At 54.9% G+C, this 15,894-nt stretch overlaps 3 protein-coding genes across 3 annotated transcripts; all 3 read left to right on the plus strand.

Moving 5' to 3' along the window:
• The first annotated feature begins 559 nt into the window (after positions 1 to 559).
• Positions 560 to 3,516, plus strand: CTSK (cathepsin K). Its single transcript, XM_086768255.1, has 8 exons — positions 560 to 688; positions 1,402 to 1,528; positions 1,650 to 1,772; positions 1,888 to 2,043; positions 2,120 to 2,338; positions 2,433 to 2,598; positions 2,717 to 2,822; positions 2,913 to 3,516. The coding sequence occupies exons 1-8, from the start codon at positions 681 to 683 to the stop codon at positions 3,010 to 3,012; spliced, it is 1,005 nt and encodes a 334-aa protein (XP_086624381.1). The 5' UTR covers positions 560 to 680; the 3' UTR covers positions 3,013 to 3,516.
• A 441-nt stretch (positions 3,517 to 3,957) lies between these two features.
• LOC104476794 (cathepsin S-like) lies at positions 3,958 to 7,484 on the plus strand. The gene is given in 9 exon segments (XM_086768122.1): positions 3,958 to 4,478; positions 4,525 to 4,654; positions 4,891 to 5,013; positions 5,215 to 5,364; positions 5,441 to 5,665; positions 5,873 to 5,996; positions 5,999 to 6,022; positions 6,244 to 6,351; positions 7,384 to 7,484. Coding segments are annotated over 9 exon segments (1,506 nt in total).
• A 1,103-nt stretch (positions 7,485 to 8,587) lies between these two features.
• On the plus strand, positions 8,588 to 13,423 carry LOC104476793 (cathepsin S). Its single transcript, XM_010116702.2, has 8 exons — positions 8,588 to 8,732; positions 9,342 to 9,550; positions 9,787 to 9,909; positions 10,473 to 10,622; positions 10,699 to 10,923; positions 11,609 to 11,774; positions 12,337 to 12,439; positions 12,925 to 13,423. The coding sequence occupies exons 2-8, from the start codon at positions 9,425 to 9,427 to the stop codon at positions 13,022 to 13,024; spliced, it is 993 nt and encodes a 330-aa protein (XP_010115004.1). The 5' UTR covers positions 8,588 to 8,732; positions 9,342 to 9,424; the 3' UTR covers positions 13,025 to 13,423.
• Positions 13,424 to 15,894: the final 2,471 nt, after the last annotated feature.

Raw genomic sequence — 15,894 nt, forward strand, 5'->3', positions numbered from 1 at the left:
TCTGGGCGGTGAACAAGGTTTTCTGACTCGTCCCGGCGGGAGCCACATGATGCTGTGCCAGTCACCACAGAAAGCACCGTCCGGCCCCGCTTCCCGTGGCGTTGCTGCCCGGGCCGTGCCCCTGCCCCAAAAACTGGGCGCGGGGGGGCAGGGGAAGCAATCCTGGGTCGGGGACATTCAGGGATGGAGGTGAGGCCCTGTCCCTCTGCCCCAGAGGTCGCTCAGTTACCCTGGGTTGCTGGGGAGGGGCTCATCCTGCCTCTCCCGAAGCGGTGGGCACCCGGCCCTCCCTGGGGTCTCCTTGAGGGTCTCCCAGGACCAAGCAGCCCCTCGGCTACGGGGCAGGAGGGTGAGGGTGACCTTGGGCAGGGCTCTGGGACAAGGAGGATGTCCCCAGGGTGGGGTGCTGGGGCACAAGGGTGGCCCCAGGGTGGGATCCAGAGCCCCTGGCCCCTCATTTGGGGCTGACTCAGCTCTGCCCCGCAGCATCACGTGAAGGCGGGGGGGAGCTGCTGCTGCGTCCCCCCCTCTCCGTCTCCTCCTTCCCTTGAACCCGGGCGACTGCCAACATTTTCCAGCTGCCTCTTAACTTCCTCCAGCCAGCAGCATAAAAAAGCTGCGGACGCGGCACCCGCATCCCCTCCCGGCCCAGGCTGCACCCTCCTCCCGCTGACAGCACGATGCTGGGGTGAGTGGGGTGGGAGGGGGTCCCGTGGGTGGACAGGAGACCCAACCAGGCCTTGCTGTGGCAGTCGGGTGGCTTTTGCCCCAGGGAAACGGACCCAGTGGGAGCGGGGGGGGAGAGAATAGGGTCCTGTGTGGCAGCGCTGGGACCCTCAGCATTGGGGATGTGAAAGGGGAAACTGAGGCACGGAGCTGTGGATGCAGGCTTGGGCTGGCATCCCCATTCCTGGAGAACGTGGATACCAGGAGCGCGTGGGTAAAGCAAGGGAGGGGGGCAGGATACGCGGGACCCCCTCTGCCTGCACCCCCTGCTCCGTGCGCCCCCAAAACTCCACTTCCCCGCAGCCTGGGGCTGTGGGAAAGGCGCCAGCAGGGCCGTAATGGGAACCAGCTGTCCCGGCTCGCGACGCCTGCGCCTGGCCAGCATTGCCCGTGGCAGGGTCCTGGCCTCAAATGGGGGCTCCTGGCCCCAAAACAGGGTGGGATCCTGGCCCAGAACCGGGTGGGCAGGGGGTGCTGGTTCCTGTGGTCTGGAAATGGGGTGGGGGCAGGGTCCCAGTCCCTCGTGGCTCAGTACTGAGGTGGGCACACGGTCCCCCATGGCTTGGAAATGGGGAGGACGTGGGGTCCTGGCCCCTGTAGCCCAGCACCACTGTGGGCACGGGGTCCTGTCCCCCGTCCGGCCGTCCCAGGCTCAGCCCCTGTCCCCTTCCTCAGGATGTGGTGGCCTACACTGCTGGCCCTGCTGGTCCCCACGGCCGTGGCCCAGCTGCACCCTGACCAGGAGCTGGACGCTCAGTGGGACCTATGGAAGAAAACCTATCGCAAGCAGTACAACGGCAAGGTACGGCCGAGCCCTGTGGGAGGGCACCGGCCCCGGGGCGAGCTGGGGACCCCCCTGATGATGTCCCCACGGGGCGAGTGTCCTCGGGGTGTCCCCAGCGCCCTCTCGACCCGTGGTGCAGGTGGACGAGCTGACGCGGAGGCTGATCTGGGAGAAAAACCTCAAGTACATCAACGCCCACAACCTGGAGCATGCACTGGGCGCCCACACCTTCGAGCTGGCCATGAACCACCTGGGCGACATGGTGAATGTTACTGGGAGGGAGACGGTAACGGGGCGGTTAAGAGGGGGAACTGAGCACCCTTGGGTGCCCACCACTCCTCAGGGCTGCACCTATCCACCCTGGGTTCCTTCCCCAGACCAGCGAGGAGGTGGTGAGTACGATGACGGGCTTGAAGGTGCCCCGTGAAAGGCCACGCCGCAATGAGACCCTCTATGTCCCCGACTGGACCGAGAGGGCCCCGGCGGCCATGGACTGGAGGAGGAAAGGCTACGTGACGCCCGTCAAGAACCAGGTAAAGAGGGTGCTCACGGGGTGGGAGGTGCCTGGAGCGGGGTGGCACCCTGGCATCACCCATTGTGTCCCCACAGGGCCAGTGCGGCTCGTGCTGGGCTTTCAGCTCAGTGGGCGCGCTGGAGGGGCAGCTGAAGCGGAAGACGGGGAAGCTGCTCTCCCTCAGCCCCCAAAACCTGGTGGATTGCGTGTCCAACAATGACGGCTGCGGAGGCGGCTACATGACCAACGCTTTTGAGTACGTCCGGCAGAACCGCGGCATCGACTCGGAGGACGCCTACCCCTACGTCGGCCAGGTCCGGGGCTGGGGAGGGGGTAAGGTCTCCATCTACTCCCTCTCCGACCGCCCTCTCGCTCCCATCTCACCTTGATCTTGCTGGTCCCACGCAGGATGAGAGCTGCATGTACAGCCCCACCGGCAAGGCGGCCAAGTGCCGCGGCTACCGGGAGATCCCTGAAGGGAACGAGAAGGCTTTGAAGAGGGCCGTGGCCAGGGTCGGACCCGTCTCCGTGGGCATCGACGCCAGCCTGCCCTCCTTCCAGTTCTACAGCCGCGGTGAGTGGCTGTGGGGGGGGAACCTCCTCTGGTGCCTACTGGCCGTGGGGCAGCTCGGGGAAACTGAGGCACAACCGGGAGGTTTATCCTGAGCATAACTGTCCATTCTGTCCCCCAGGCGTGTACTACGATGAGAGCTGCAACGCCGAAAACATCAACCACGCGGTGCTGGCGGTGGGCTACGGCACGCAGAAGGGCACCAAGCACTGGATCATCAAGAACAGGTACGGCGGGATGGCAGGTCTGCTTTTCCCTGAGTCGGGGTTTGCCGGCAGCTCCGCCGATGCCTCGGGCTCTGCCTTTTCTCCCCACAGCTGGGGCGAGGAGTGGGGCAACAAGGGCTACGTCCTTCTAGCACGCAACATGAACAATGCCTGCGGTGTCGCCAATCTCGCCAGCTTCCCCAAGATGTGAGCGCTCCCAGCGCGCTCCCTTCCCGCGCCGCATCCGGCCGCCCTCCCTGTTTCCCTCTGTTCCAACTCAGCCTTTTCTCTCCTCGTCTCCAAAGCTGATGTCGCTCTGGGGGGACTCTCTGCTTCCCCATGAGAAATCTCCCCCAGGAGAGGGGCAGGACCCCCCAACTCCGGATGAACAGTGCGATGAGCTCCCCATAACTGTTTTCCCGGGACTCCTTTGCTGCACCAGCACCACGCGTGCTCTGTTCTGCCTTCTCGCGGCTGCAGACGCTCAAGGCCAGCCTTGGGCGGCTCCGGAGAGTCTGATCCATCTGGAGATGCTTGTGCAAACAGGTCCCACGCCAGCCTCTGCCTCCGGGAAGGCAGATGCACAGGGAAATCCCGCACGGGTGGAACATCGCCCATGGAAAGCGCAGATCTGTCTCCCCCTACCCTGCAGCCCAGTAGGGCCTGCAGAGAATGATACAACTTTATTTTTAAAATAAACACCGTTGGAAATAAATGCTCAGGCTGGTTTGCTCCTTGCTGTTCTGGCCCTGTGGAGGGGAAAAAGGAAGGGGAAGAAAGCAGAGCAGTGAATAAACAGCTGGTGCGGGCCACAGCGCCGTGGCTTCGGGGTACACGGTTGTGTCAGGGCTGGGTGGGGTTTCGCAGCTAAAACCTCCGTATCTTCCCCCAAAACCACAACCCAAGCGCTCCTTTTAATGCACGACAAACTGAAAAATGACTGTGGCAAAGCTCAGGGCAAGCCATAACAGGAAGGGAAGGTGATATTCGCTTTAAAAACTCATGCATAAAAAGAAAAAGTTTAGACACTTAAAAATAAGTTTATTTTTCCCACTCCAATCCATAAGTTTATTTTTCCAAGATGTGGGTGGCAAATGGCCTGGGTGGGTGATGGGGAGGATGAGGGATGCTGGCCAACGCGTTGGGGCCTGCCAGGATGCATCATCAGGGCTGTTGGAAACCAGAACGCTGTGAAAAGAAAGTGAAATCAGAAAATTTCCTCCTTCGCCGGCTGCAGCGAGCGGAGGGAACCCCTTGCACCCCTGTGCTGTCCCATGCCCCTTGTTCCCGTCTCAAGGACGAGCTGGGCTCCGTGGGAAGCTGCGTCTTGGGCAGGCAGGTGAGGCATCACCCTGTGGTGACTTTTGGCCAGAGAAAGCGGAGAAACGGTCCTTTTGTGCTCACCTGGGGGACAGAGTTCAGCTCTGCCTCCTTGGCGTGTCTCCCTCGACTGCTCCTTTTCCTTGACCGTTACCACAGCGACGGAGATGGAAAGTTGGTAGAAGAAATATTTGGGGATGGGCGAAGTTTCCTTGGAAGAGGCATTCTTGAGGGGGGTGGCACTGGAGTTGCGCCTGTGGGAAGCGTCTGGCCCTGCATCGTGGTCTGCAGAGCGTCGCTGTGCGACTGCAGGCAGCTCCTGGCAGAGGAGAGAAGGAACGAAGAGGGTGGGACTTGGTGGGGAAGTGAAACCCCCAGGTTAGGGTCTGGCACTGTTCTCCAGTCCCAGCAGAGCGGAGGGGACCATCGCCTTCCTGGCCACGCTCACGGCGGCGCTGGGACACCCCGATCCCGCGCTGGACTGGCACTGGCAGCTCTGGAAGAAAACCTACGGCAAGGAGTACCGCCACCAGGTAGGGGTGTTTTGGGAGGAGTGGAGGTGACTTGGGGTGCTGATGTGGTTGGTGCTGCTCCGGCGTGACCGTCCGCTGTGTCACGCAGCGGGGAGAAGAGCCGACAGTGCTTTGGAGCACTGCTGGTTCCCAGGGAGGGTTTGGCAGGGGCTCCCGACAACGTTTTGTGGGGTGAAATGGGGTGAAATGGCTGCGGAGGCTGTCGTTACACAGTGCGAGGCCGCATTTGATTTCAGAAAGAGGAAGGGGACCGGCGCACAATATGGGAGAGGAACCTGCGACTGGTGACGCTGCATAATCTGGAGCACTCCCTGGGGCTGCACTCCTACGAGCTGGGCATGAACCACCTGGGAGACATGGTAGGTGCCAACCACGCCACGAGGCTCAAGCACGGAGCTGTGCGTTTGGATGAGGGGGATGAAATGTGATGCCGCAACCACATGCATTGAGGCTGCAGGGACAAACGCGGTCCTTTCAGTGGAGTAGGATGTGTGGATGGATCCACTCCCCTCTCGTGCAAACCTCAGCACGTGGCGAATGCCTCTGCTCCTTCCCACCAGACCAGCGAGGAAGTGGCAGCTTTGTTAACTGGCCTGAACGTCGCTCCTCGGCCAAACTGGACGTCCACATACCGACTGCCGCCCGGCAGCAAAGTCCCAGACACGGTGGACTGGAGGGAGAAGGGATGCGTCACGGATGTGAAGAACCAGGTGAGGAGCTCTCTCTGTGCTTCTCCAGGTCTTGGCTCCGTGGGGCAGCGCCTGAGCATCTCTGGGGCTTTTGCAGGGTACTTGTGGGTCATGTTGGGCATTCAGCGCCGTGGGAGCCCTTGAAGCCCAGGTGAAGCTGAAGACAGGGAAGCTGGTGTCCCTGAGCGTCCAGAACCTCGTTGACTGCTCCATGATGTATGGGAACAAAGGCTGCAGTGGAGGTTTAATGACCAACGCTTTCCAGTACATCATTGACAACGAGGGGATTGACTCGGATGATTCCTACCCCTACACGGGTCAGGTAGGCGTCAGACCTGGGCAACGCTGAAGCTGGCTCAGCTTAAAATGGAGCAATTAGTAGTCCTGTCACTTCCAGAGGAAATCCACTTTGGAAAAACCATGGAATTTTCTGTCTTTAATGCCGAGAGCATCGGTTCTGACTGACGTAACGCGGAGCGGGAGTCTGTGCAGGACCTGATGGATTTTTCCTCTTACTGTTGTTTGCCAGGACGGCGCGTGCCACTACAACCCAGCAGCACGGGCAGCCACGTGTTCCAGGTATGTCGAGCCGCCGCACGGTGTTGAAGCCGCATTAAAGGATGCCGTCACCAATGTGGGGCCTGACTCAGTCAGCACGTCTTCTTCTTGTACAAATCTGGTGGGTTCTTCCAGGGGATCATGAGAAGCGGCTGCCCTTTCCTTCCCGTGACCCAGCTTCCTTAAATACAAATTATTTCAGCTTTGACTTGCGTTTAGGTTGTGTTGCTCTCATTCTTGGGGACAGGCACTTGTGACGCTTCCCAAAGAGTGAATTTAATTCCCGCTTGGGCAGTGGCTTAGACCAAGTTGTCCAACGGCTGGTTTCCAAATGCCTTCCAGGTATCTACCATGACCCCAGCTGCTCTCAGGTGGTGAATCACGCCGTGCTCATCATCGGCTACAGCTCTTTGGATGGAGAGGACTACTGGCTGGTGAAAAACAGGTACAGCAAACCCAGAGCAGCTTTTCCTTTCAGGGGCACCTTGAAGGCTTCAAAGCTGTGCCAGCAAGGTGCTTTGAGATGCCCATCTGCTTTCTTTAGGTTTGCCCTTGATTAAGCTCTATAAACCCAAATCAATGTACATCACCCAAAACGCTCCTGCCCGGCTCCTCGGTGCTGCAAGTTGGCTCAAAAAAAAAAAAGGGATTTCTGCTCTGTGGGAATTTCCAGGGTTTCCAACATTCCTGGATGCTGAGTCAGCGCAAAGGGCTGGTGCTGCTTGGCTGAGAAACCAAGCTGGTTTGAGTTGGGGACGTGCTGGCGAACCCCTTCCTTCAACCAATTTGAGGCACAGCCTCAAGGATCATTGCAGCTGGGCTGCTCCTTGCATTAAAATGTATTTGTGAACACGTTTTTCGCTCTTTAAAATGCAGACCAAGAAGAAAGAAAGTGTTGAAATGGAACAGTCCTGCTCAGACAAACACTTCTCTGGATAAAAAAAAAACTTGTGATGTCAGCAAAGCTGCATTCAGCAACTGAAAACCATTATCTTTTTAAAAACAACAACAAAAAAACCCAACTGTGAGCAGTTCTTCAACAAAGCTCCTCTATCCTCATGTCAGAGCTGGGCTAAAACTCACCAATTTCCTCCTCTGGCTCTCATCTCTGGCCTTGGTAGGATTTTTTTTTTAAAAAAAGAAATATTTTTAATATGCAAAACTAATTCATGCACCTTTATCTGGTATTTCCCTGGCGGTTTTGACTCACTCCAGCACATAGAAAATAAATCATTTTCCTCTGCCTTTCCCTTAGAAGAATTAGTGTCAGCAAAATCTGGTGGGGAAGCAGTCAGGAGGTTCAGTCCTTCTGGCCAAAATATGTGAGTTTGGCAATTCCTGTGGCTGCTGGGGAGGAAGCATGAATTGAAAAAAAAAAAAAAAAATTTAAAAGGGGTAGAGAGAAAAAGTGAGGGTGAGGGTGAGGGGTGGTATGGAAGGAGGCAGTTACCTCCCTTTCTCTAATTTTTGCTTCTTTCCAAGGTTGGGGTGTGCATTTTGGTGACCAGGGCTACATCTGGATGGTGAGGAACCGCGGAAACAACTGCGGGATTGCCAGCTACGGCGCTTACCCCCAGATCTAGAGGGTTCCCTGCTTTCAGGACGAGCTCGAGATGCCACCGCTCACCCCGCTGACCCTCAAGTGTTCCTGGCTCTACTCCAACTGTCCCTTCTTGAGGAATACTGTTGCGTTTCTACAGATAAGCAGCAGAAATTAGGAGCGACAGCGGTTGGCTTGTTCAAGCGTCTCATCAGGCATGACCATGTCATCCACCTTCCCCAGGCACCTATCCACTAATAAGGGACAGTCTGTTGGGAATTATTGCAGTCATTGAGGTGGAAGGCTCTCTGTTGTCGTTGTTAACTCTTGCAATCTCTGGCAGCTTTTTAGAAAATGACTCAGCTGCATCTTCAAAGCTCTTGAGACACTGTTTTGCTTCCTCCTTCTCTCTCTGGAGATGGTTTCTGGCAGCCATTTTATGTCCCGTGACACTTCGTAGCGATGAGAAATGCCACCCTCCTGTCTGGCCGTTCTTCGTGGGAACCTGGAGGATGCCCTTGAAGAGGCTGGAGCGTGATTCCCAGGCAGCTGAAGGCTTTGCTGACTGTGCATTCAGCCTGGCTGCAATGTGATGGGCATTAAATGTGTCTCCTGCCGTCCATGCGACGCTGAGGCTGGCCAGCTCAGCTCCATCCCTGGCTGTATGTAAACTGTGTCTTCCCATCCACACTTCTCCAACAAAAAGTAAAAATGAAATTTATTCAAAGTTGTTTTTTTTTTTTTTTCCCCTCTCTAAGAGCTAGCTTTGGTCTGGTTATTACACCGTTGAGATGAGATGGGAGGTCAGGTCTACCCAGTTCAAAACCAGTAACAAGGCTCCGTGCTTTCACCTCACCCTGTCTCTTAGCTCAGCATCAAGTCACAGAAGTGCAAAAATCATATCAGAGGAGTGTGACTCCCACCTGCTGGCCCCACAACCCACAAAAACCAGCGTGAGAGCCTTGCCGCTAATTTCCAGGGTGCTGGAAATAGGAAGCTTTCTCAGCTGCGATCATTTTCTCATGGTATTGAGGGTCCTGCTTCCAATAACCCCGTGAACAGCACGGCAAGCCCAGTGCCCAGCTAAGTGAAAACGAAATCAGAGCGGTTCCTCATTTCCTGACTCGTGATTTGTCGGGCGAGTTGCAGCAGCCGTGTGTCAAAGGTCTTTGGCATCCCAGCAGTGGGGACGTGCTGGGTTTGTCCTCGGCATCCCCCCCACCACGCACCACAGAGGTGCTCTGCCGGGGAGCCGACGATCGGTACTCACCACCAGAAGAAGCCTTTTCAGGTACGTTGGGTGCTTCTATATTTTGACACTCCTCGGGGAGGACGGAGCTTTGAGGAAGTAGAACTGAAGGAACAATATTTTTATATTGACTCTGACTCCATCTTATCTCTAATCTCCTCCAAGCCCTCCCTGGGTACTTGAATTGTACATAGTAGCCCATCCTCAGGAGCTGGTGGACATTGGTCGGATAAAAATATGACTTTTTTTTTGCTTTTTAAGGTGCTGGAAAACACAGGTTTGTCAAAACAGCCACTTGAGGCCTCCTTTGGGGAGGGTTTCTCAGGCACGGTAGAACCGCGAGGCAAGTGTCTGGATGTGTCCCTGCGTGTCGGTGTCCACACGAGCAGGGGTTGGCTCCAGCAGACTTTTCCCCCTACGAGGGAAATTTCTGGTCCTGGCTGGGATTTCTCTTTCTGTCTCACAGGGGTTGGGGTACGCAGCAGGCAAGCGGGCCAGGCAGCACTGCTGCGGGGTGCTTGTCTGGGCAGGCAGGACAGGAGCTGTTGGCATCACCTGGTGTAGAAACCCTGGGAAGGGCATGCCAGGGAGTCCAGGTCAGGGATGTCATCACCGTTCTGCCTCCCTTACCAAACCGGATTTGTCACTAAGGGGTCAAGCACGGCTCTGGCTCTGAGCCCTTGGCTCCCAGAGTGTGCCGAGTCACTCCAAGTCCCCGGTCCCAGCGGAGCGGGATGAAGCTGCTGGCTTCCATCGCCTTCCTGGCCACGCTCACGGCGGCGCTGGGACACCCCGATCCCGCGCTGGACTGGCACTGGCAGCTCTGGAAGAAAACCTACGGCAAGGAGTACCGCCACCAGGTAGGGGTGTTTTGGGAGGAGTGGAGGTGACTTGGGGTGCTGATGTGGTTGGTGCTGCTCCGGCGTGACCGTCCGCTGTGTCACGCAGCGGGGAGAAGAGCCGACAGTGCTTTGGAGCACTGCTGGTTCCCAGGGAGGGTTTGGCAGGGGCTCCCGACAACGTTTTGTGGGGTGAAATGGGGTGAAATGGCTGCGGAGGCTGTCGTTACACAGTGCGAGGCCGCATTTGATTTCAGAAAGAGGAAGGGGACCGGCGCACAATATGGGAGAGGAACCTGCGACTGGTGACGCTGCATAATCTGGAGCACTCCCTGGGGCTGCACTCCTACGAGCTGGGCATGAACCACCTGGGAGACATGGTAGGTGCCAACCACGCTGCTGAGAAGGGGCTTATCTTTGTCTCTAATTATCTGCAAGGTTTATTTAAGAAGAAATACAAGTGGGTCAGGGGTGGAAAAACTCCCAGCAACCCTTCTCAGCCCATCCTCTTCTCACAGACACCAGCAGCTGTGGACAAACTGCTCAGACAATTCCTGTGCTCAGCCTACCGCCATGAAGCAATCTGGCGTGAGGAAATAACTCCTTAATGCAGCCTTTGGGGTGCGGGGACCTGGTCCTTGTCATTATACAGATTTGCAAATCATCCCTCTTCAGTGTCCCAAGGTTGTAGTGTTGTAAATGAAACACACCAGCTTCTAGGGAATCTTGGTGCTGGACTTAGGCTTGTTTTTTCTTTTTCTTGCCCTTTCTGATGATCAGCTAGAAATTAAATGTAAAAAATAAAAACCCAAGGACTCCCCAAACCTGCTAACTCTCGCAGCTCAGATTGTTCAAGGGAAATCTCCCTCCACCTCCAAGACACCCAGTGTAGGACCTACCAGAAACAAGGAGATCATGAGCTGGTGTTTTCTTTTCCCGGTAGACCAGCGAGGAAGTGGCAGCTTTGTTAACTGGCCTGAACGTCGCTCCTCGGCCAAACTGGACGTCCACATACCGACTGCCACCCGGCAGCAAAGTCCCAGACACGGTGGACTGGAGGGAGAAGGGATGCGTCACGGATGTGAAGAACCAGGTGAGGAGCTCTCTCTGTGCTTCTCCAGGTCTTGGCTCCGTGGGGCAGCGCCTGAGCATCTCTGGGGCTTTTGCAGGGTACTTGTGGGTCATGTTGGGCATTCAGCGCCGTGGGAGCCCTTGAAGCCCAGGTGAAGCTGAAGACAGGGAAGCTGGTGTCCCTGAGCGTCCAGAACCTCGTTGACTGCTCCATGATGTATGGGAACAAAGGCTGCAGTGGAGGTTTAATGACCAACGCGTTCCAGTACATCATTGACAACGAGGGGATTGACTCGGATGATTCCTACCCCTACACGGGTCAGGTAGGCGTCAGACCTAGACAGCACGTGAAGTCTGCAGAAAAACACATGAGCATGGAAGCCACACGGCTATTTGTTCTGCACTCCCATGCAGACACCCTTCTCCTCCTCTGCCACTGACTTCCCTCTCTCTTGAGTTTTACCACTTTCATGTTATCTTCTCAGCCTTTGCAGCTGATTTTGCAGACCCAGGGAAGGAACCTTTTAGACTTTTTTTTTTTTTTGTTCCTTGCTCATAGGTGAATAACTAGACTGGGAACCAGAGTTTCTACATGTTTATTTTGTGTCCTACACAAATTATGAGGCAACATACTACATGGAAGGGAAAAATGGGACAGGAGTCCTTGGTCCTGTTCTCAGCTCTCTGTATTATTCCATCTTCTGTAGTTGAAAAATGGGATATTTATATTTTCTGCCATTTCAGCGGGCAGAGATTTCCAGTGAACTACATTCATACTTTTGTTTTGTTTTGTTTTGTTTTGGGTTTTTTTGTTTGTTTGTTTGGTTTTTTTTAAGTTGCCTGTAACAGATGTTGTATGACTTGCCAGATCATAAGGAAGAAAAGTGAAGAACGGAGTAGCACAAAAAAATAAAAGAGGGGTGATAGAAAACATGTACCTGGAAGTCTTGAGATGTTCCTAGTGCATTCCTCACGCTCCTCTTTTCAACTCCCCCTTGTTCTCACCAGAATGGGACATGTCAATACAACGCTTCCACACGAGCTGCCACTTGCTCTAAGTACGTTGAGCTCCCATATGCCGACGAAGCAGCCCTGAAGGTTGCGGTAGCCAACATCGGACCGGTCTCCGTCGCCATTGACGCCACCCAGCCCACCTTCTTCTTGTACAAGTCAGGTACGATTTTATAACAGCCTTCCAAAACCCAAAGGGTGCCTACAGGAAAGACAGGGAGAAACTCTTCAGCAGGACCTGTTGTGACAGGACGAGGGGTGATGGTTTTAAAACAGGGGCAGATTCAGACTGGACATGAGGAAAAAGTGTTTCACACTGAGGGTGATGGAACACTGGCCCAGGGTGCCCAGAGAGGCGGTGGATGCCCCATCCCTGGAAACATCCAAGGCCAGGCTGGATGAGGCTCTGAGCAACCTGATCTGGTTGGAGATGTCCCTGCTTCTGGCAGGGGGGTTGGGCTTGAGGGCTTTAATGCTCCCTTTCCAACCCTAATGATTCTACGATTCTACCCTGGAAATCATCTTCACAGTCTTCTGTGTCTTTCTGCATGCAGAGCTTACGAAATTGGGTGGGATGTGGCACACTGGGGCTTAATTCCTGGGTGAAGGCATCAGTACGACAAAACCTAAGCCAGCAGTGTTAGCGACCGTGCTGAAGGCTGACTTCAACTCAAAGACGAGGTCTGGTGGTTTGATGACGTGTTTCCAAACTCCTTTTTTCCCAGGTGTATACGATGACCCCCGGTGCACACAGGAGGTGAATCACGGAGTACTCGTGATCGGCTACGGCACCCTAAATGATAAGGATTACTGGCTTGTGAAAAACAGGTAAAGGCACGACCGTACATCGCTGAACTCTCGTTATCTGTACGCTCACTATGGGGACTGGCTTCTCCTAGGTAACCTCCCACTGCTCGGCCTGAGCCCCTCACAACATTATAACTGATGTTTAGCCAGAGGGGAGGGAGATCAGCTGGGCACTTGTGGAACGCGGATTGCTACAGAGCTGAGAGCTGGTCGTGGGCCGCAAACTGTTCTCTAGGGATTCGTGCACAGCCGTGCCAAAGCAGCTTTATGTCGCCCTAGCAGCATGAAGGAATTTTAAATGCATTTAAAAATACACCTACACCCACTTTAAGTTCCCTTTATGTTGATGAGCATTGGCATAACTTAATACGGGATTAGAAATCCCAGGAAGCAGTTAACAAAAACACTTCAGTGCTGTGATGTTGATAAAGCTGCCGCTTCACTTACAGAAAAAGGGATTTAATTTTTCTCATGTCTGTTTGTTTGTTTGTTTCTTGTCCCAAAAGTTGGGGTGTGCGTTTTGGTGACGAGGGCTACATCCGCATGTCAAGAAACCACGCGAACCATTGCGGGATCGCCAGTTACGCCTCTTACCCGATCATATAGATGGACCCTGTGCTTCAGAGAGGGCTCCCGAGGCTTCACTCGAACAGCTGATGCTATGTCTGCACGGGTCTACTGACTTCAAGAATCATTTTCTGGCTCTGTGGGCAACGTCGTTCTGTTAGATCAGCCCGTCTTACAGGCTTAGGGGGAGTCCTTTGGGTGGGAGAATTTTGGAATATGATTTACAGGCACCTACTCACTTCTTTTGGAGGAAAAAAGCTTTTTTTTTCAGAGTAAAATTGCAATACCTACAGTTATAATGGACATCACATTTTTCCTCTCTCCTGTTTAGCATCGAGTACTGCTACTATGACAGAAATATCATTTTATCTCTGCGTGATGTTGACGAAACTGCAGAATTTCTTTGAAAATTAAAAGTTCAGTTTCACTGTCTGAAAATCCGATATTCGGTCTCTGGAGGCAGGAATGGGTGGCAGAGGGAATTCCAGCTGGCACTTTCTCAGCTGGCACTGCTCCCCCATGTGAGGACCTCTCACAAAACCTCTCTGTGAATGATGTTCCTTCCCAAACGCTGTCTATGATTTGGGAATGGAGGTACGGACCATGACTTGTAGTTTGTTTCACTGAAAAACTTTAAGAGAATCACTTCTGTATTTAGTCGGGCGCTGCGCTGGCCTGGGGTGCCACTGCCACCTTGGGGAGGTGGGGAATTGAACAAGTCTCCATCTGCAAGGTGACATTTGAGAATGCTCACATCACCTATGAAAATTATAATGTATTTTTGGCCTTTGCAGCTCCCCAGAAAGGTTATTGCTGGGGTTTTTTAACCCTTTTGCCAAAGCATTGCTCAGTCTTAAAGCCCTATCGGCTGCCCACAGGAAAAAATTCCAAAAAAGTAAACAATGTAGGACGATTGCTCCCACACCAGAAGTGCCAGCACTGAAAGCTCTTCCTGCTCCTCACCGGCCGTTGACACCGCATCTCCAGCACCACAGACACTGGGGATCTGGGCTTTCCTAGACGACCTTCAAGCAGATCAGGTTGCTCAGAGCCCAGGCCCTGGAGTGTTTCCAGGGATGGGGCATCCACCACCTCTCTGGGCACCCTGGGCCAGTGCTCCACCACCCCCAGTGTAAAACACTTTTTCCTAATGTCCAGTCTGAATCTACCTCCCTCTATTTTAAAACCATCACCCCTCGTCCTATCACACCAGGCCCTGCTGAAGCCTTTCTCCCCGTCTTTCCTGCAGCCCCCTTTAGCTACTCGAAGGCCGCTCTAAGGTCTCCCCGGAGCCTCCTCTTCTTAACCTGCTGGCCATGCTCCTCTTGATGCAGCCCAGGATGCGGTTGGTTTCTGGGCCGCAAGGGCGCATCGCCGCTCACGTTGAGCTTCTCGTCCACCAGCACTCCCAAGTCCTTCTCCTCAGGGCTGCTCTCAATCCAATCCCCGCCCAGCCTGGATTTGTGCCTGGGATTGCCACGACCCAGGTGCAGGACCTTGCACTTGGCCTGGTTGAACTTCATGAGGTTGGCACAGGCCCACCTCTCCAGCCTGTCAAGGTCCCTCTGGATGGCATCCCTCCCCTCCGGCGTGTCGACGGCACCACACAGCTTGGTGTCATCAGCGAACTTGCTGAGCATGCGCTCTATCCTACTGTCCATGACGCCAACAAAGACGTTAAACAGGGCCGGGCCCAAGACCAACCCTTGAGGAAAGCCACTCGGCACCAGTCTCCACCTGGACATTGAGCCGCTGAGCACCACGCTCTGAGTGCGGCCATCCAGCCAACTCCTTATCCACTGGGTGCTCCGTCCACCAAACCCATGTCTCTCTAGTTTAGAGAGATGGATGTCACGTGGGACAGCGTCAAATGCCTTGCACAAGTCGGGTAGATTACAGCCGTAGCTTGTCCCTCGTCCACCGATGCTGTCACCCCGTCATAGAAGGCCACCAAATGGGTCAGGCACGATTTGCCCTTGGTGAAGCCATGTTGGCTGTTACCAGTCACCTCCTTGTATTCCATGATCTCCCCCCCGCCCTGCTCCCCATTCGCCATGCATGTACAGCCCCCTCACCTTCCTTGACTCTGCCCTTGTCTCCTCCTAAACAAGGGCCTCAGCCCCGCTTACTTAGTCGTCTCCCTTGCTCCCAGCTTTGCTACAGCTGGGAACAGGCATGGTGTTTCCAGTGCTTTTAGCTAGCTCACCATGGACTTCCATGGCTTTACTGCTGCCGTTTCCTGGGGACTGCTATCCCTGCCCAGATTCCTCTCCCCAAAACGACCCCAACTCTTCCTTCAGTTAGCTGTGACGCATGACCACCTCTCCCATCAATCCCCCTTCCAGTCCTCATGACATCTGGCTATTCCTTCATGGCACTGTAACTCCTGTCGGCTTCTCACCCTCTTTGCTCTGCTCAGGAGTTTCCCACGAAGGCTTCTGCCAGGCCCTGAGCATCGGCTCGGGCGCTTTGATGCCCCCAAATGCTCTGCCTGCCCCATCCTTTTTTCCTCTCCTCTTCCCAGTCGCAGTGTCCCCGTCTGCCCCATCCCACGGTGGCACTGAGCCCCTCTCCTCTCTGAGCAGCCACGGTTCCAGCCCTGTTGAGTGACTCTCGCCCTTTGTGCCCCACCTTGTCTGCATGCAGCCCCGTTTGCCAGGTGCCGGGCATGGAAATCCTTGCCTTGCGCAGGAGACAGAATTGGGCTGAAGCACGTTTCGCTGTGAACACTGGCAGCTTTATTTGAAGACCTAAGTCAACTCCGGCATTTGTGCGCGCTGCTGAGCGTGGGCCGGACAGAGCAGGCCTTTGAAACAGAGGCTGCCTTTGGCTCAGCAGGCGTTGGCCCAGCTGGAAAAGGTGGTGGCACGCTGCAGCCTGCCCTGGGCCCTGTGCATGCTGCTGCTCAG

The sequence above is a fragment of the Chlamydotis macqueenii genome, chromosome 28 (genome assembly GCF_036417535.1).
Source record: "Chlamydotis macqueenii isolate bChlMac1 chromosome 28, bChlMac1.mat, whole genome shotgun sequence".
NCBI classification, from domain to species: domain Eukaryota; kingdom Metazoa; phylum Chordata; class Aves; order Otidiformes; family Otididae; genus Chlamydotis; species Chlamydotis macqueenii.